A 20,506-nucleotide genomic window follows, 5' to 3' on the forward strand; every position below is an offset into this window, starting at 1 on the left:
GTGGAGGTTCCCTGTATTAAGTGAAATAACTAAGTAACAATTTCCCTGGCACTTCAAGCATTCACTTGAAAAAAAAAATCCACACCTACACACACACACACAGAAAGAATGTCCTTTCTGCCTGAACCAAATTTCTACCTAAAGAAGTCTACTTCTCAAGATTAGTATGCCACTGCTTCATTTCAGTTCCACCAGAATGGCACCTGAGTCTACCAGAGACGTAGCCACCCACCAGCCATATTCCAGAAGAAGAATGTGCTGGAGGCTGTCCTTGATGTCAGGAGGTTAACTCCCTAAAACACTACCAGTAAACTGTCTCAACTGATAAGCAGAGCTCACCTCTCAAAGGCAGGTAAGATAAGATTATGCACAGGTGAGAAAGAGTAGATGCAAAAAACAAAACCTTTCCTGGCTCCAAGCAGCCTTCTATGAATCTGAGGACAGAGGGAATTGATGTCTTTGGTCTAATTCAGATCACATGAGGTGAGTTAACCACAGCAGAGATTCTGGGATGGCTAACAGCCCTGGTGTGACCCAACCCTTCCATGGCCACCCTATTGAACTAGGGTCTCAGCACAGTGGAAGAGCTGAGCTATGGCTATCAGCATGGCAGAAGTCTCCTCCTTCTGGAGAAAACGAATTCTCAGGATGTGAGCTGCAAAAGCTCAAGATCCAGAAAGGGGATGGAAAGGGGAAAAAAAGAAAAAGAAAGGAAAGAAAACACCTAATAAGAGAAAGATAGGCAAATAAACCAAGAAGATTGACATCCTGTAATTGGCAGTTTTTGTTTAAGTGCACCTTCAGGTCTACAAAGACATTTCAGCACAATCCAGTACAAGGAGCTGAGAGTTTTGTCAAATTTTGCATGCCTATAGCTACACAGATAAGCCCAGATGCCATTCTTACCAACTCAGCTGCAGTGAGCTTTAGATGGGTAAGCAATGTTATTTTCCCTCCTTGCTGCCCACATTTGTAACAACTCATCCCCACTCCCAGGCTAGCAGATTCACCTCATGCAGCAATGTTATTATTATTTTTTTTTTCTGCTAACACATGCAGAAGAATCAAGCCAGTCCCACATACAAGCCCAAGAGCTCTACCAAAGTCAGTCATAACAGTCTTGGTCCCACTTCCTCTTTCTCAAACCCATTCATCCCACAGTACTGAGTGGATTATTGCTGTTGACTGAGCTCAGCTTTCAAGTTCTGTGTGTCCTAGACCTCAAAGTTGAAATGAAAGATCAAGCTACTCCCTGGAGATTTAAGAGGATGGCATTTCCCCCCCCAACTGGGGACTTATTATCAGGTCTGAGAAGAATAGTCAGAAGGATTCATGGTTCAAGGTTTAAGGTTCACCTAGAGGAAAAAATCACAGGAGAGGGCTGAATCCTCTGCTGTCAGATGCCGAGAAGTTCTTGGACCCTGGTCTTTCCTGCCGTGTGCTATGTTTGTCTTTATATATTTGCAGAAGTCACACAGGAAAATAAAGTATTCAAGTTCTTCCTTTCAAATAAGTCAGCCAGCCTGGGTGTAATTCAAGTTTCTTGATTTTATGGCCTTGGTGCTAGGATGAAGTGGGCAAAGGGGAGGAAGGAAGAAGATTCCAGAAGAGGCAGGGCAGGCTGTATGATGGTGAGCAGTGGGTGGCCACATGCACATGTGGAATGAAGGTGCCCAACACCTCGGTGTCCTTAGAAATGCTTCAGGTGCCTTCCTGTCTGTGAAAAACTGCTGGGCCCAGGAAGTCTGTTATATGGCTCTCTCTCCGCTGGGCACAGGGTCCCCACTTTTCACTGGGCTGGGCACTGGGGAGAGGCAACCAAAGTTAGATGCTGAGTCTGACGAGTGACTGCCAGGCAGGAAGGTGACAGGAGATGACAGGAAACATCTGTGGAGGTGACTGGGCAGAAAGGCCTAAAAAGGTTGTTATGAAGTGAGTGTGCCCATGTTCACCAGGATGGCTGAAAAGTCAAGACGGTCAAGACATTTGCAAAATGCTGTCGCCAACAGAGGAGGACTAGGAAACGTACAAGAAGCACAAACAACACTGGACTGAAGAAGCCTTGTATGTCCAGAGTGACCCTCCATGGGAAATTGGTTCCCCAAAAGTTCATGGACTTCAAATGGAGAAGAGGACATGAAAGAATTCACTGCTCATGGGTCTTGGGCCCCAGTGAACACGCTTCATCAGGCTGCCCCAGGGGCCATGTCCAGTGACTGGTGAGGGAGTTCTCTCATCTCAAGGCTTTGGGATAGCATGATCTTCTCACAGTGGTGAAGCAAGACAGTGAGGGGGGTGGGGGAGAAAAGAAAAGAAAAAGATCTGTGCCCCAACCCCTCCTCCCTTTTGTTAACTTCTCAGCTGTGTTAATGGAGGCACTTTCTACAACTCACTGTGGGTACAGGTTAAAGGCACTAAGCAACTATTAAATCAATGGGTTGAGTTTCTTCAGGGAGCCTTAAGGGGGAGAGAGGGTTGAAGTCTCTACAGACCTCGAACTGTGACTGCAGGGGTGGGGAAAAGAAATTCAGCTCTGCTTTCGATGCATACATAGATTAGCATTTTTCATTTACACCCTAAGAATGCACCAGAGACATGCAGTATTGCACCTTTTTGTTTGTTTGTTTTGTTTTGCTTGTGTTTGTCTTCACCTAGAAATAATGTTTGTTCTTAGGTGTTACTATATATACCTTATTGAGTTGTCCGCATAGCTGCCCTTGAAGTGATGGGCATCTTGGTCCTCTCTCTGTTTACACCTGCACAAAAGCCTGATATTTCCCTGAGCAACGGCAGGAAAATTGACTGAATTCCCCCCTACCCCACCCCCCACCCCCACAATTTCTTTTGGGCTCTTCATCCCACAGACTTGTAATTTTTATTATTTTCTTTAAGTTTTTTAATTAAAATCATGCACTAATTAATTCAAGGTACACCTTAATCAAATAGGCCATAATGCTGGATAAGAGAACATGCTTCCAAAAAGTGACTGTTCCCGTCTGACTAGCAGATGCACTTAAATACAGTACTTTATTTACTAATAAAATAGTCAGTAAATGAAGGAGTGCACTTTTGGTGAATGCAAATGAAAAAAAAGGACCTATTTAGAAGAGTGGATTCCAGAGTAAGCTTATTCCTTATTGTCTGAGTTAACTGTTCTCAGCATGCGCTTATAAAATAAATGGTATCAAATTCAAACATGCTTACATTGAACTTCATGTGTGCTCTCTCACAATAAGGAGACTAAAGTTTGACATCCAGTTCTGGAGGTCAGGAGTCAGAGGTCAGGGTGCAGGATAAGACCTGTGTTTCCACTCATCTACAGTTGGGAAATTTAGCAGCACTGCAGATAAACCAATACATTTAACTCAGTTAGGTTTTTCCTAGGGAATAGATTGGAGAAGAGGAGGAATGGGGGAGAAGCAAAAGCCCTACAGGCCAATGTCAGATGTCTAAGGTACTTCTTGAATAAGTCTTACATAATCTTTTTTTTTTCATCTTGTGAAATGCAGTCCTGTGGATCAAAATAAAAACATGTTTACTTCCTGATCTGCTTGGCATATCATGATCACAGGCAATACATTTGATGTACTGCCTTAACTCTGTTGTGCAGTATGTAAAGATCTTATGTTGGAATCCCATGCAACTTTTTTACTGTATTATTTCTAAGTGAACATTTGATTTTTAATTAAAAGGGGAAAATGTTAAAGAAGCCAAAGGGTTGGAAAGGTTTCAGTATGAATCTTATCTTACCTAGACTAAAATGGTTCATCAGTTTTTAAGGGAAAAAAAAAAGCCTTTTCCCTTCCCTGCCCCCACTTTTAATAAAACAAAAAGCACTTCCTTTGGCATGGCTCTTGAAATTTTTGCTCTGCCACTCCCCCCCAAATAAAAATCCCGCAATGCAACAATGCATTGACATGTAACCAGAACATCCAAAGACTGTATTGTATTTACATAGTGTGAAAAGGGTTTTAAGTCTTTCAAGCTGCTAAGTGGGGCTCTCATCTCTCTCTCTTCTTGCTTGTTCATTCACTTGCTAGCTTTCTAAACATCAGTCAATAGTTTGCTCTTATTAACGCAGTTTTGGTTAGCTGTGGTGCAGTTGCCAGTTCTGATATTGGCCTGCCTATAGTGGGCTATGCTATTATTCATCCCCTCTTCGATCTCCATATACTCAGATTTGCTGATGGTGGAGGAGCTGCGCCGACTGAGGTCGCTGTCCGACGCTAAGTTAGGGGAGCTAACATGAAGCAGCTGAGCCTGCTCTTCCCCTTCGGTTTCTCGGTGGTAGAAATAGTTGAAATTGGACACAATGACAGGTACGGGCAGGGCAATTGTCAGCACACCAGCGATGGCACACAAGGAGCCCACGATCTTGCCTCCAATTGTCACAGGGTACATGTCACCATATCCCACGGTGGTCATGGACACCACCGCCCACCAGAAAGCATCGGGGATACTGGAGAAGTGCGACTCAGCTTCTTCCGCCTCAGCGAAGTACACTGCACTAGAGAACAGTATGACCCCGATGAAGAGGAAGAAGATGAGCAGCCCTAACTCTCTCATACTGGCTTTGAGGGTCTGGCCCAGGATCTGGAGGCCCTTGGAGTGGCGGGAGAGTTTGAAGATGCGGAAAACCCTTACCAATCGGATGACCCTGAGGATGGCCAGCGAGGTGGCCTGCTCACCCTTCTGGTTCCCTTCCTGCTCGGCTATCTCCGTGCCCAGGGTGATGAAGTAGGGGATGATGGCCACTATGTCGATGAAGTTCATGATGTTCTTGAAGAAGTCCGTCTTGCTGGGGCAGGCGAAGAAGCGCACCACCAGCTCAAAGGAGAACCAGATAATACACAGCGTCTCCACGATGAAGAAGGGGTCAGTGAAGATGTTGGATGTGTAGACCACCGTGGTGTTGTCGATGCGATGCAGGGTGCCCGTGAAATCCTTGTCGTCCTTCAACTCTGGCAGCGTCTCCAGGCAGAAGATGACGATGGAGATAAGGATGACCATAACAGACACGATGGCGATGACCCTGGCGGGCCCTGAGCTCTCGGGGTACTCGAAGAGCAGCCACACCTGGCGCTGGTACTCCTTCTCCGGCAGGGGGCGCTCCTCCTCCTTAATGAAGCCCTCGTCCTCCCGGAACTTCTCCATGGCCTCCTCGCCCAGCTCATAGAACTTGATCTCCTCCGAGAACATGTCCAGGGGCACGTTGACCGGCCTGCGCAGCCGGCCCCCCGACTGGTAGTAGTACAGGATGGCGTCGAAGCTGGGCCGGTTGCGGTCGAAGAAGTACTCGTTGCGGAGGGGGTCAAAGTAGCGCATGCGTTTCTTGGGGTTCCCCAGCAGCGTGTTGGGGAACTGCGCCAGGGTCTTGAGCTGCGTCTCGAAGCGCAGCCCCGAGATGTTGATGACCACGCGCTCACAGCACTCGTGGTCATCGTGCTCGGCCGGCCGCGGGGAGCTGCCCTCCTGGGGATGGCCCGGCGCGGCTGAGGCTTCGTCCACGTTCTCCCCAGACATCACGGTCATGGTGCCGGCAGGGGGCCCGGGGCGCGGAGTACCCCAGGTGCCTCCCCACCGCAGAGCGCGGCTCCCCCACTCTCAGGGGGCGGGGCCTCGCAGCCCGGGAGGTGGTGCACCTGCCGCTGGGCGGCGCACCTGCCCCTCCACCCCGCCCGGCGCTCAGTTCCGACTCCCCCCGGGTGCAGCTTGGGGTAGAGGGGGGTGTGGAATGGGGTGGGGATGCTGCTGCCTGCTCCAAGGTGCTTTAACGCAGTGCTGTTCTAGCCGACCAGGCCATGACTTCCGAGGGTCACCCTGGTGCCCCTCCCCTCCGCGAGCCCTCCTCGGACCCGGGGCCGAGCCCGCTCAGCTGAACCCCTCTCCTGCCACCCCCTCCGCTTCTCCTCGGCGCTCCCCCCTCCTACCCCTCTTCGCCTGCCGCCTTCTAAGCTCCCACTGGGGCGATCGATGGACGCTGCAGAGAGATAGAAAGTGATATGGGGGAGGGGAGAGGCAGAGAATCAGCAGCGTTCACATGGGACGGACCTACAGACACAGAAGACCACAGACAGCTAAGCTTTTTTTTTTTTTCATAAGCACTGGACTTTTGCTAACGTGATCACAAACACACATACAGACACACGTACACACACGGAAATCCAAGTCTGAGGTTCTTCCATCTCACTTTCTTCCCCATGCCCCCAACAGCCCATCTGTTTACAACTTCGTTAAACTAGAGATTGGGGTGCGGGGGGGGGGGGGGGGAGCCCGGAGTCGCCGGGTAGCTGCGAGTACCGGGAAGCATCACCGGACCCACAAGCCCTGAAGCCCCACCCCAAACCCCGCAACCCCGCAGCCCCGCGCTGGGAAGCCCCTACCTGGCCGCAGGGGTGGGAGGGGTGCGGAGTCGGCGGAGAGCCGGGGCTAGGATGCGGCAGGTAGCGGTGCAGAGCCGGGGTGCACCGCATCCAGGGGTGCCGGGCCCCCTCTCCGCCGGCGCCCTCGTCCTCTACACCTTCAGTCGGACAGTAGCTCTTTGGACCCGCAAAGGCGGAGGCCACAATGTCCCTGCCTGGCCCGCATCGTCACCCGCCTCCGCCTCTCGGGTGCTAGGAGCTGGAAGGTTGCGGGGCTGAGAAGCAGCCGGCGGGGCGAGGGGGAGAAGGACGAACGTGGCGCCCTCGGCCCTCCAGCCACGCTGGGGGCCCTGGGTGAGATCCCTGAGCTGCGGGAGAGCAGGAGCCGCGTCTACATAGCTCTGCCCGCGCCCCGCAGAGAGCGCGCACACGCCTGGGATCTGGCGACACTGGGCGGCCCAGAGCGTCAGGAGCGGCGAGCAGGGCCAGCAGCCTGCGGCCCCGGGTCCGCCCGGTCCATTTCTGGGCGCTGCCAGATCAGCAGAAACCTGAGAAAGCTCCTGGAACGCCGAGTCGCGATTGGCCTACCCGGGCGTGGGCTGGGGCGGGCGGGGGAGGGCAGGAGCGAGGAGGCAGCTGGAAAAATGAGGTTTGGCACAGTCTGGGGGAGTCTAGAGGGGGCTGTCGTTCTGTTCCCACCCTCACTAGCATGGGTTGGCCCTGCTCCTGCCAGAAAACGCGACCCACCCCCGGCTGCCCTCCACCTACCTCTGCCCCCCCCCCCCCAACCCACAGGAGACTCGCTTCCTGGCGCGACCTTCCCCAGCAACAGCTCCCCAGGAGCGGGCAGGTCCGACGCAATGCAGGCGCGGGGCTCCTGGCACCGCTCCTCGGATATGCTAGCCTTGGTGCAGCCTAGCCATCACCCACCCGGGCTGCACTCCAGCCAGGGGCTCCGTGCAGGCCTCCCCAGTGTACCTCCACCTACACCGCCTTAGGGGGGAAGCTCTGCGGTGTAGGGGGCCACCTGGACTGATCTTGAATCGTCTTATGGGGGTGGGGGACTAAACATCTGTCCCCTTTTGACCTCAGAGGGGACTCGAAGTTTGCCGACACTCTAATGAGCGCGAACTAGGGAGAAAATCGACTTTGCGGGGGACCCCCCGGCGCCGTGGGTTTGTGGGTTGTCTGCCAACTTGGCGCTAATGGGGACACATTGGAGAAGAGTCTCCCGCCCCCCTCCCACCCACGTCCCTCCTTCCTGCAGCTTCCTAGCCTGGCCTAATGCCTGCACTCCACGGGCTCTTTTGCAAGGTTTGCAACTTCTTCTTTGGGAAAGTGGGCGGTGGGGGTCCACGTGGAGGCGCGGAGAGAAGCCCGGCCCAAAGGGGTGAGCGGTGCGCTCAGAGCGGTCCCCGGCTCCAGTGCCTGCAGCCAGCAGCCGGGCTGCCGCGGCGTCTGCTCCGAGCCTGCAAGAGCCCAGAGCCCCGCTGATTGGTCCTCCCGCCGCACCCCCCTCCCCGCAGTGCCCCCTTCCCTCCACAGCACAGCAGAGCGCGCTGCGCCCGCCTACACAGCCCACCGCTCTATCAAAGCCGCGATTGTCCCTTCCCGACGGGATGGTGGCTAGTGAGCAACTGGGGGGGCCTCGAGGGGGTGGCCCTGGATTTGCAGCCGCTCTGGAGACGAAGAGGTTAAGTCTCCTCTCCCCTCCTCCTCCCACTCTAGACTCCAGCATTCCTTTCAGAAAGAAAGGGGAAAATAGAAAGAAAAGAAGAAAAGTGTTTGTTCCTTTCTCTCCTCCTGATCCATACCTCGGCTTTTCTGGGGGGGAAAATGCATTCTCAGAGTTTCCGTGTCTCCTCTTTAAAGGTCGTCCTTCTCCGCACCCTCCCCTCCATATGCGGAGCCCAACAGCCCACGACCTCCTGGGCCCCCTACATGGCAGCTTTGTGGAAAAATGGCAGCCAGTTTCCTGGGCCCCCTACATGGCAGCTTTGTGGAAAAATAAGGCAAGCTTGCAACTCTCTGCTGAGATGCTAGGGCGGCCCCTATTTGCTTGTGGCGGCATTTTGCTGCTGCCGCCGCTGTTGTTAAGATACTTTGGGAGCTGAGCCTAAGAACCTGGTAAACATACTCTGGCCTTGTCCTGGTGATACAAGGCTTCCCTTCCTGGCTCTTGTACCTCCCTTCTTGCAAATACCTCTAGGACTGTTATCTTCTCAACCTGACTGACTTCATTTGCCCTGCTTCAGCATCCCGAGGTCTCTTGGGAAAAGAAAACCCTATCCTGGATGATATCCCAGGTTCCTAAATTCGGGGGCTTTATTAGGAGGTGTGACAGGATCCAGAGATTTGTCACCCTCCCTGGCAGCTGTATTGGCAGCAGGACTGGCCCACCAAGGAAGTTGTCCAGCAAGGGAGTCATCATTCTTGGTCCAAGTCCAGAGCTGGCAAGGGTCTGAAGACATTTATCCCTTCAACAATTAGCTGCTTGGCCCCAGCTGTGTGCTAGACATTATTCTAGTTCTGCAGACAAGGAAATAATTAGAACACATGAGGAACTAGACCTCAAGACCAATCCATTCATAGGAGAGACATACAGAAAGCGAACATATCTGCATGATAAGTGGAGGGGAAAAATAAAAGGAACAGTGACAAACAAGCAAGAATAAAAAGAGCCTCTATGGGGAATCTTGTGGTGGTGTACCCATATAAGTGCACACATTACCCCACCTAAAGACCCAGTTGGAGCTCCCACTCTCCACCTGCCTGGGGGTGCTTCACAGTGGTGAAACAAGGCTGCAGGTATGGCTCTCTCTTTCCCTCTCTCTCCCTATCTCCCTTCCCCTCTCAATTGCTCTCTGCCCTATAAAGTATAACAGAAAGAAGGAAAAGGAGGAGGAGGAGGAGGAGGAGGAGGAGGAGGAAGAGGAGGAGGAGGAGAAGGAGAAGGAGAAGAAGAAGAAGAAGAAGAAGAAGAAGAAGAAGAAGAAGAAGTAGAAGAAGAAGAAGAAGAAGAAGAAGAAGAAGAGGAAGAAGAAGAAGAAGAAGAAGAAGAAGAAGAAGAAGAAGAAGAAGAAGAAGAAGAAGAAGAAGAAGAAGAAGAAGAAGAAGAAGTTAAAGCAAAAGAGAAAAATAGCCACTGGGAGCAGTAGAGTCATAATGTTGACATCAAACTACAGCAATAATCCTGGTGAAAAAAAATAATAAATTAACTAAATAAAAAGGGCCTCTCTTTAAAGGAAACACTCAGACAACTTCAAGAAAGAAAGGGGGGGGAAAGAATAAAAGGTGATAAGGGCAGCTGTCAGAGCCAATGCAAAGGCCCGTAGGCAAGAGCAGATTCAGCATATTTGAGAAACAAGAGTGTGGCCAGAATAAATGTGGTCAAGGGAAGGAATTCCAGAAAGTAGGTCAGAATCAATGCAGGCAGGGTCCAAGGAGGGCCTCTAAGGCCAGTGGACGAATATTTCATTTGACTCCGACCACAACAGAAGACCCTGAAGGTTTTGAATCCGTGTCATAATATAACATGCTTTGCAGTTGCTACAGATTATTCTGACTCCTGGAGACATGATGAGGCTGAGGAGCGCCAGCGATGGTGGCATATTCAGGGAGATTTCAGTGGCGAGTTCCTGAGAAGTGATTGAAATAGAATTACATTTAGGAAAAGTAAGAGATGGCAGGATTTTGGATGGGTGGTAAAGAAATGTTTCCATCTCCTAAGGGGGCACACCTGGCTAAGTGCACATGTTACTCTGTGCAAAGGCCTATGTTCAAGTTTCCACCTGCAAGGGGAAGGCTTCAGGAGAAGTGCTACAGATGTCTCTCTTCCTATGTACCCCCTTTATCTCAATTTCTTTATATTCTATCAAGTAAAATCAGTCTATAAACAAAATCTAAAATATATATATAGCAGCCTGGGGTATATCACAGTGGATAAAGTGTTGGACTCAGAAGCATGAAGTTTTGAGTTCTATTCTGAGCACCACACATGTCAGACTGATGCTTTGGTTCTCTATCTCCACGTACCTATCACTTCTGAAATAAAGTAAATCAAGAGAGAGCATCTCCTAGCCTTAGTAACTAGCCAGTTCTGAACCGGTTGGACAGCTTCTTTTCCAGCAGAATGTGAGGTCCTTAAAGTCAGGGACCCTGCTCCTCTCTTCCACAAGCAGAGCTCCTCTCCTGGGATTCCCCCTGCCTTCTCCATTCTTAGGTCCTGTGGATTCATCAGCTTTGTGCAGGGCTGATCACACTGGGTGGACTCTGACTTCTCAAAACAAGAAGTACAGGTGAGCAGCACAGCCCCGTGGAGGCAGTGACTCAGTGAGCTTGTGGAGGGCTGCCCGCCGGGAGGTACCAGCTAGGAGAGAGCATGTGCAGCAGTTCTTCTCCTTCCACTTTTTGCAGGGACAAATAGGCATGTGATCTGGTGACAGGAATGTGGGCCTTTGTGGCTCAGGAAACAGTAGCCCATTTGATAGCTTCTCACCTTGTATTGTAGTCCCTTCTTCCCCTTTGTCCCTCTTCCCTTGTACCTTATCCTCACTGCTCTAGGATTATACCTTCCAAGAAACTATTAGTACAGAAACCATTTATGGCCTGCTTTGTGTTTTGTTTGTTTGTTTGTTTTAATATTTTAAGGAAAGGTATATACAGGTATAGAGACAGAGAGACTAGAGCACTGCTCAGCTCTGGCTTATGGTGGTTCTGGGGATTGACCATGGAACCTCAGAGCCTCAGGCATGAGGATTTTTGCAGAACCATTATGCTGTCATCTTAACCCTGTTTCTCTTCTTTTGCCATTAGAGCTGCTGCGGTAATTTCTGGGGTTCAGTGCCTTCACAGTGAATCCAGTGTTCCCTGAGGATAGCCCTCCTGCTGGGTTTTTTTTTTTCCCCAGAATTGAGACAAGAAGAAGGGAGGGAGGGAAAGAGGGAGAGAGAGTAAAAGAGAGACCTGTGGTTCCCTTCCCCACAAGAGGCTCAAACTCTGGTCCTTGTTTATTGAGTAATGTGTGTGCTCTACCTGATGCACCACCTCCTCCCTCATGGCCCATTTCCTAAGGAACCAGAGCTGAGCCAGAGAAAATTGAGGCTCCAGTTTGAGCCTTAAGAAGTCTGAACTCTGGAGTCAGGCAGTAGTACAGCAGGTTAATCTCATGTGGTGTGAAGCGCAAGGACCAACATAAGGATTCCAGTTTGAACCCTGGCGGTGAAGCACATCTGTAGGTGTCTATCTTTCTCCAACCCCCCCCCCCGTCTTCCCCTCCTCCATTTCTCTCCATCTTATCCAACAACAACAACATCAATAATAACTACAACAATAAAACAACAAGGGCAACAAAAGGGTATAAATAAATATTTTTTTTTAAAAAAAGAAGTCTGAACTCTTGGGGCCAAGCAGTAGCACACCTGGTTAAGTGTACACATTATAGTGTGCAGGGACTCAGGTTCAAGTCCCTGGTTCCCACCTGCAGGGGGAAAGCTTCATGAGTGGTGAAGCAAAGCTACAGGTATCTCTCTGTCTCTCTTCCTCTCTATATCCCCCACCCTTCTCAATTTATGTTTCTAATAATTAAAAAATAATTTAAAAGTTTCTAAATCATGGTTTGAAAAAAAGAAGTCTGAACTCTCTTTTTATACAGCCAGATGAAAACGTTGAGGAGGAAATGGAGCACTTGAGGCTAGAGTTCAGAGAAGAGGTCTGGCTGGACTGGGATGATTTTCTCCAACTCAGCATATAGACTTTGGGGCAGATCCTTTTTTTGACTATGGAGGTTGCTTTGGTCTTGTTGTTTCATGTATCAAAGTGAGGATTAGAAATGAGGAGGGTAAGCTTTGGAATCGAAGGCAGACATGTGAGCAAGTCAGGGTAGACAGCAGAACTGCCTGGAAATACCATGCACACTCTTGTGAAGGAACCCTGCATCTCAGTCATCAGCATTCTGGGTGTTTGGGATACACTGGGATGTGAGTCATGATAGTATTAGTTCTGATAATCTTTTATGAGAAAATGTGAAACTAACTCTAAATATAGCCAGCCTCCTTTTGGGGGTTAGTTTCTTAGTATATTCTGCAGTGGTGAAGAAAGACATTGCATGACAAGTGGTCTTACTAGCAAGGTGATGACGTAGTTTCACCTGGCTCCTGCTTATGGAGGTGCCATGAGCACAGGAGGGATGCTCTTACAGGGCATGAGGTATAATTGTGCAAGGTAAAGAAGAACTACGAGGTTGCAGGAAGGGACATTCAGAAGTTCTCCAGGGAGGTAATGTGACTGTGTAGATGAATATATTAACCAGGGATCTGCTTGCTGACATCTTTCATTGGGCTAATCTCTGCCTAGGCTTCAGTGGTTGATGAAGCCTGTAACATTGTACACACATAACAATATTTCCTATTTTTAATGGGAAAATACATAAATATTGATTGATGTCTCCCCTATCTGTAGTTTTTGATGAAAAGGATGTTTTCACAGGACTCTGGTAGTAGGAGCCATATGGAATTATACCCCTAGTTTCTTATAATTTTGTAAATCAATATTAAGTAACTAACAAAAAATAAAAATAAAATCCTATGTGTGTCCATATATTACTTGATTACAAATTTCAAAAGGAGGGGCTGGGAAGGTAGCACAATAGTTATGATAAAAGGCTTTCATGCTTTTATCATCGTTATGATAAAAGGCTTTCATGCTTCAGGATCAAATATCCCAGGTTTAATACTCAGCACCACAATAATCCAGAGTTGAAAAAGTACTCTGGTAATAAAAAAAATCAGTTAATTAATTAAACAAATTCAGGGTGAATAACTATTAAAAAGCTATTAACTATTAAATAACTATTAAAAACTATTAAACCCATAACTATTAAAAACTATTAAACCTATAACTATTAATATTCAACTATCAAAAAGCTCCCATAACTATTAAAAACTATTAAACCCATAACTATTAAAAACTATTAAACCCATAACTATTAAAAAGCTCCATTTTTTATTTTTTTAAAAAAATTTCCTTTATTGAGTGATTAATGTTTTATAGTCACCAATAAATACAATAGTTTGTACATGCAAAACATTTATCAGTTTTCCACATATCAATACAACCCCCACTAGATCCTCTGCCATTCTTTTCCAATACCTGTACTCTCCCTCCACTGCTTTTTTTATTTTAATCATAAATGAGCTTTAATTCCATCACTCAGGTCTTGAACTAGAAATCCTATCACTTTCCAACTTCATATCCTTGCTTATAAAATGTGACACTTTAGAGCCAAAGCTTCTAGTAAGGATAAAATACCAATCAAGTCCCTGTGCCTGATCAAAATTACATGGAATGTCATCTTCTTGAGAAGAATAACAAGAAATGTCAAGAACAGGTGCATCAGCCAGATCCTGAATATTCAACCTCAACAAATGAACAAGGACAAAGCCATTTCTCGATCTTCAAGAATCATATAAAAGAACAAATGTGGTTCAAGTCCCTGGTCCCCCACCTGCAGGGGGAAAGCCTTACAAGTGGTGAAACAGTGTTCCGGGTCTCTCTCTCTCCCTTTTTACTTTCCCATTCCCTCTCAATTTTCTCTGTCATTATTCAAAAATAAATAAATAATAATGTGATGCCTATTATCATTCATTCTTCGAGCCAACTCTCATATTTAATGATGTAGAACAAACTTTCCCTTCCACTATAAACATCTAGAAAGTTAGATGAAAATCATGAGGTTGCACAGGGAAGTTGACAAAGGAGAACTATAGTCTCTTAGAAAAGGGACACGAAGGAGGTGAGTCTTATGATTGTCCTGGCTTTCTGCCTGGAGGAACTTTCACAGAGCAATGCAGGGAGTTAGAATGTAAGAAAAGCCTCAAGATCTCACTAACATAAGGAGAACCAGAATATAGTGTGGTGGGAGTGAAATGGCTGAAAATCATCTGCTAACGTACTGGAGAGGAAGGCGCAACACAGAGAAAAAGCACCAGAAATCTGCATGGGGTCTCCCAAGAGGTTACTGCAGAACACTAAATTGAACATGGATAGGTAAGATAAAACTTCAAGAGGCTGAGATGATTTAATGTCTAAAGATCGGTCAATACCATTCACTCTATTAGGACAATCATAGGAGATTCCTAATAGATGCAGAAGATGCAATGCTGCTGGACAAAATTCAACGCATTCATTATTAAAAGAGGACAAAACAAGCCTTTTAGCCTCCTAGAAATAGAAGGAAACCCCCCACACACACACACACAAAGAAACCCCCCCACACACACACACACACACACTACAAAATACCTAAAGCAGGCTACATACTTAATGGTAAAAGAGTGAACACTTTGCCCATAGGGGACAGGAACAAGGAAATGATAAGTGCTTTTATCATGTTTTTCACCATTCTATCAGAAGTCCTAGAAATGAAAAAAAAAAAAAAAAAGAAAAGAAAGAAAGAAAGAAAGAAAGAAAGAAAGAAAAGAAAAAAAGAAAAGAACGCATGCATTGGGTAGGAAGAAGAAAATCTGTTCTTTATTCATACACATGAATACACAATAACAAAATGGCTGTGTATGTGGAAAATTCTATATAGGGCCATGCCAAAAAGCTACTAGAAATGCTAAATGAATTTAGTAAGGCTTAGGGGTACATTATAAATATGCAAAAATCACTCTTACTGTTATCACTTAAAACAATATCAAAAATGTAAGATCAAGTAACAAATATACTTAAGAATTGTATGTGGAAAACTATAAAATACTGATGGAAGAAATAGAGGATCTAGATAAATGCAAAGATGTACTATGGCCTTGGATAGGAAGACTTAATATGATGTCAATTCTCCCCAAATGTAACAACAATCAAAATTCTATCAGGCTTGTTCCAGAAATTGATTCCAAAATAAATCTATTCTCAGATGAATACAAACATTTATGTAACTTAGAATAAAATAAGTTTTGATATTTTTGCCTTATCCTCTCCCTTGCTTTGTTTCTGATAGTCCATAAATGAATAAGATCATCTGGTTTATTAAAAAGAACTATGTTTTGTGACTTACCCAATTTATTATTATTATTACTATTGTTATTATTACTATTATTATTGGTGCTAGGGTTCTTGCTGGGGCTCAGTGCCTACACAAGGAATCATTTGCTCCTCATGGCCATTTTTTTTCTTTTTTGACAGTACAGAGAGAAATTGAGAAGTGAGAGGGAGATACAGAGGGAGAGAAAAAGAGAGAAAGAGACACTTGCACACCTGCTTTACAGCTCATGAAACTCCCCTTCTGCAGGTAGTGAGTGGGGGCTCAAACTCAGGTTCTTGTGCTTGGTAATGTGTGTAGTCAACTAGGTGCACCACAGACCAACTCCTCCCTCACTCCTATCTAATTTTAAGACTTGCTATAAAACTATGACACTCTATGACACACTATGATAGAAATAGTATGAATGTGAAAAAAGGCATATAAGTTCAAAGAAGAGAATAAAAGAGTCCAGAAACTAATAGATCTGCACTTATTTGGTTAGCCAATCTTTATAAAAGGATTTTTGTAAAGGTCGATGGAAAAAAGATAATCTCAACAAATGGAGTGAGATCAATTGGTTTTCTATAAACCTACATATATACCTCACACTTTATATAAAAAACCACTCAAAATGCATAACAGCTTTAAATGTTTGAACTAAGACTATTTAAAATCTAGACGAAAGTGCAGGAGAAAATATTTACAGGCCAGGGAGACTGTATAATGATTTTACAAAAGACTTTCATGTTTGAGTCCCTAGTCCCAGGTTCAAACCCTGACACCATCCTAAACCAGAGCTGAGCAGTGCTCTGGTCTCTCTATCTCTATCTCTCTATATTCCTTTCATTAAAACAAAACATCAATAAATAAAATATTCTAAAAAGCAAACATTCACAACTTGGAACACAAATACTCAAACCATAAAACAAATATATAACTTATAACTTGAAAGAAGAGGAGTATGGCATTTAGAAATTAACCTAGAATAGGAAAGCTATCAGGGGAGGTAATGGGATATGGAGTTCTGGTTATGGAGTTCTGAGGGGAATTGTACCCCTCTTATACTATGGTCTTGTCAGTGTTTCCATTTTATAAATAAAAATTAAACAAAATAATAATCTTCACGACTGGTGAAGCACGGCTGCAGGTGTCTCTCTGTCTCTCTCCCTTTCTATCTCCCCCCCTTTCTCTTTATCTCTAGTAATAGATATTTTAAAAATAAAAAAGAAATGATCCACCTTTTTCAACCCACAATGACCTTGGTTCCATACTTCCAGTGGGTTAAAGAATAGGAAATCTATCTGGGGAGGGGATGGGATACGGAGTTCTGGTGGTGGGAATCGTATGGAGTTGTAACCCTGTTATCCTATGGTTTTATCAATGTTTCCTTTTTATAAATAAACTTTTTTTAAAAAAGAAATTAACCAAAAAAATGTTGGGGGACCAGTGGTGGCATACCAGGTTAAACACAAATAATAGGAAGCACAAGGGCTCTTGCAAGGATCCCTGTTGGAGTCCCTGGCTCCCCACCTGCAGGGAGAGGGGTGGGTTTCTTCACAAGAGGTGAAGCAAGTTGGCCAGTGTCTGTCTCTCTCATACCTCTCTATCTTCCCCTCCCTTCTCAATTTCTCTCTGTCCTATCCAAAAATGGCCACAGGAGCAGTGGATTCATACTGCAGGCACTGAGCTCTAGCAATAACCCTAGAGGCAAAAAAAGAGAAAAGTTGAGAGTCTACTATGCATTCATATCTTTCATATCTATATAATAGACCAGAGACCAGGATAAATTCTTGCCCTGAAGAAGGCTATGGCCATATTCTAGCTCTAGAGATAGTGGCATTAACAGGTAATTACTGGGCATTGTGGCAAATATTTTAATGGGGCAGGCATTGGAAGGATAGAAGAGTGACTCCCAATTCAGCCTTGGGAATGAGGGCCAAAGTTACCAGGGGAGAGGAAATAATAAAAGAACAAGGAATATTAATCTGAAAATAAATGGAAGGAGTAAGTGGAACGTGGCAGCATGCTTTATGGCTCTAGATGTCCAAATGAGTGCATCATACACTCAGAAGAGCAAAGTTTGGATCAGTTGAGCTGAAAGTCCAAGAACAAGGAGGTGGTTGGTAAAGGAAGAGGTCAGATTATGAAGCACCTTGTTGCTAACTGTCTTGGACACCCCTGGAGGAATTCTGAGCTATCTGTCCTCTCTCTTTTCTCTTTCACATATCTCCTTTATAAATGGAGGGGAAGCTCACTGCTCCAGGAATTGATCTGTGATTCAGTTCTAACAAAGGAGATGGGGGGAGAGTGTGTGCGAAGGTCTGCAGAGATGCTGCCACAGTAAAAAGGAAAAGCCAGAGAAAGACTTTGCTTTCACACTGACGGGATGAATCACTGCTGTAGCAATCCTACCACTAGCCAGAATAGTTAAGCCAGCACAGAAGATGTCATAACACACTGTGAGGTAGGGAGCTCAGATTCTGCTGACCTCACTGAGCTGCTGAATCAATCATGAAGTTGTCCTGCCATGCAACTTCCTGTTATGAAATTCAGTAATTTTCTCAGTGTTCAACAGTGTTGAGTTAAGAAAACTCATTAAAGTTCATCAAAGGATTTCTCATTAGTGGGTTTTAAGGTAGATTTTCAAAGTATAAAAGATAATATCTAGGGAATGTATGTAGCTATGAACACTTTTAAGTCAATTAGAGCTGCTTTAAATATAGAAGTAGAATAATTGACCCAATATGATACATAGAAACAAAAATGAGAATTTACTGGTTATAAAACTGAAAGACAGGGGCTGGGTGGTAGCACATCTGGTAGAGCACACCAGTTACCATATGCAAGTACCTCAGTTCAAGCCCCACATCCCCACCTGCCAGAGGTGAGCTCACAAATGATAAAGCAGTGCTGCAGGTGTCTCTTTCCCTCTCTCTATCTCCCCTTTCCCTCTCAGTTTCTCTCTGTCTCTCTCCAGAATAAATAAGTAAAGCATGAAAGAAAATAAAAAAGAAAACTGAGCACTTGGGGGAATAGATCTGGGAGCACTCAAAGATTATCAGCGGGGCCATTTTTCCTTGTCCACCTCTTTAGTGCTGACTCTTGTCTCAAGCAGGCCTCCTTTTTGTGTTCCAAAGATGTCTGGCAGAATCTCCAGAGTCTATACATCTCATATATTATAAGGAGCAAGGCCTGCTCTGATGAGTGAAATGAGGGGCGATTCTTCATGATGTTAATTGGTCTGACCCAGTCAGGTCAATCACTGTAACCATAGAGATGCAACATAAGGCTGCAATTAAAAACTGAAACCTTTCCAGGGCCAGGTGGTGGTGAACCCGGTTGAGCATACAATTTACCATGCACCAGGACCCAGGTTCAAGTCCCCGGTCCCCAACTATGGTGGGGAAGCTTCACAAGAGGTAAACCAAGTGTGCAGGTGTCTCTCTCTTCCTCTCTTCTCCCCCTTTCCTCTCAATTTCTCTCTGTCTGATTGAATTCAAAATAAAATTTTTAAAGAATTGAAAACCTTGAGACCTTTTCCTGGTAAGTTAGAATGGGCTCTGTCTGACTCTAAGAATATTAGCCTAGATTGATGGGGTTGACAGTTAATGGTACTTATATACTTTTTCCACATTTGGGAGCTACTCTCTGCCCTGATCTAGTTCTAGTCCTGTTCCCAACTCTAACACCATCTTCCCAGACAACACTTTTAGCCCACCTGCTTATTAACTATCAGACTCAGGAAAAAATAGTAAAGTCATGGGCCCCTTGGAATATACCTAAAATAGACTTCCTAACTTCTCCCCACATGAAGACCCCAAATTTCACCTGCTAGACTTTTACCTTTAAGTTCCTGATTATTAAACTACTTTTCTGCTTTATATCTTAATTCTTTTCATCCACCAAGTTGCAGATGCTACCATGACACCAACCTGACTTCCTTGGGCAGATGACCTCACCAATGTGTCCTGGAACCTCACCTCCCCAGAGTCCAACCCCGCTAGGGAAAGATAGAAACAGGATGGGAGTATGGATCAATCTGCCAATGTCCATGTCTAGCAGAGAAGCATTTACAGAAGCCAGATCTTCTATCTTCCGCAGCCCATAAAGAATTTTGGCCCATACTTTCAGAGAAATAAAGAATAGGGAAACTTCCAATGGAGAGGATGGGATACAGAGCTCTGGTAGTAGGGATTGTATGGAATTCTACCCCTTTTATCCTACAATATTGTCAATCAGTATTAAAGCACTAAAAAAAGAATGTGAGTCTGTAATCATGAAAGGGCATCTTGATGAGAAGCTGATCAACAAAAGCCCAGAAATCAAGTGAGAGAGTTGAGGGTGACTGCTAGATCTCTGACTTAGCTATTTTGGAGAAAAACACACAGAGAGGGGAGCACTTAGAATGGTCATTTACATTAGAAGTACAGTGAGATGAAGTTACCAACTGCAAAGTTTTATTGCCCTGAAGACCATGATTCTAGTGAAGAAGCAGGTACCAGGTTGGAGCAGTCAAGGAATGAGTGAATGAATGATATCAGCGTAAGTAGAAATTCTTAAATGTTTTTCTAGAAGAATGTGTAAATATATATTTTCTTATTTTTTTCTTCAAATAATTTTATTGGAAAGTTTCATGGTTTCCTGTACAGTTGTTGATACATGAGTAAAACTTCTCACCCCCATCCCCTATGATTGGTGTCTGCAAAACACTCTCACTCTCAGTTTAGGCCCTTTTTAATAATTGACTGATGGATTATGAAAAACAGAATGAGAGGGAGAGAAAGAGAGTATCTAGAGCACTGCTTAGCACTGGTGATGCCAGAGATTGAACCTGAGGCCTTTAGGATCTCAGGGGTGTAAGTTCAGTGATCATACTAAGCTATCTTTCCATTCCCGGGAATTCTTTAGAGAATCTGGAAACAGGCAAACAGGGGAGACATAAAAAAAATAATAACATGCTTTGTTTTGTTCTTTTTGTCTTTGTTTTAGATAGAGACAGAGGCAGAAAGAGAGTGAAAAAGAGGGCCAGATGGTGGTACACCTTGCTAAGTACAGATAGTACTATGCACAAGGACCTTTGAAAGGATCCAGGTTTGAGCCCCTGCTCCCCACCTAAAGCAGT

At 45.5% G+C, this 20,506-nt stretch overlaps 1 protein-coding gene across 10 annotated transcripts in view; it reads right to left on the reverse strand.

The window, feature by feature from the left end:
* Positions 1-6,969, reverse strand: part of KCNA1 (potassium voltage-gated channel subfamily A member 1) — a 125,525-nt gene extending 118,556 nt beyond the window's left edge. For 2 of the 10 annotated variants that reach the window (XR_009549553.1, XM_060190239.1), the window contains exons 1-2: positions 6,384-6,956; positions 4,645-5,980 (exon numbers count right to left, since the gene is read on the reverse strand). Coding sequence is in view for 7 of the 10 variants with exons in the window: in XM_060190239.1 (XP_060046222.1) it covers positions 4,645-5,532 (888 nt within the window). In the remaining 3 variants the exon portion in view is untranslated. Of the gene's footprint in view, positions 1-111; positions 3,512-4,644; positions 5,981-6,383 lie in introns of those variants that run through there. The other 8 variants (XM_007527827.3, XR_009549552.1, XR_009549554.1 and 5 more) reach the window with 8 other exon arrangements.
* Between the last annotated feature and the right edge of the window lie 13,537 nt (positions 6,970-20,506).

The sequence above is a fragment of the Erinaceus europaeus genome, chromosome 4 (genome assembly GCF_950295315.1).
Source record: "Erinaceus europaeus chromosome 4, mEriEur2.1, whole genome shotgun sequence".
NCBI lineage: Eukaryota > Metazoa > Chordata > Mammalia > Eulipotyphla > Erinaceidae > Erinaceus > Erinaceus europaeus.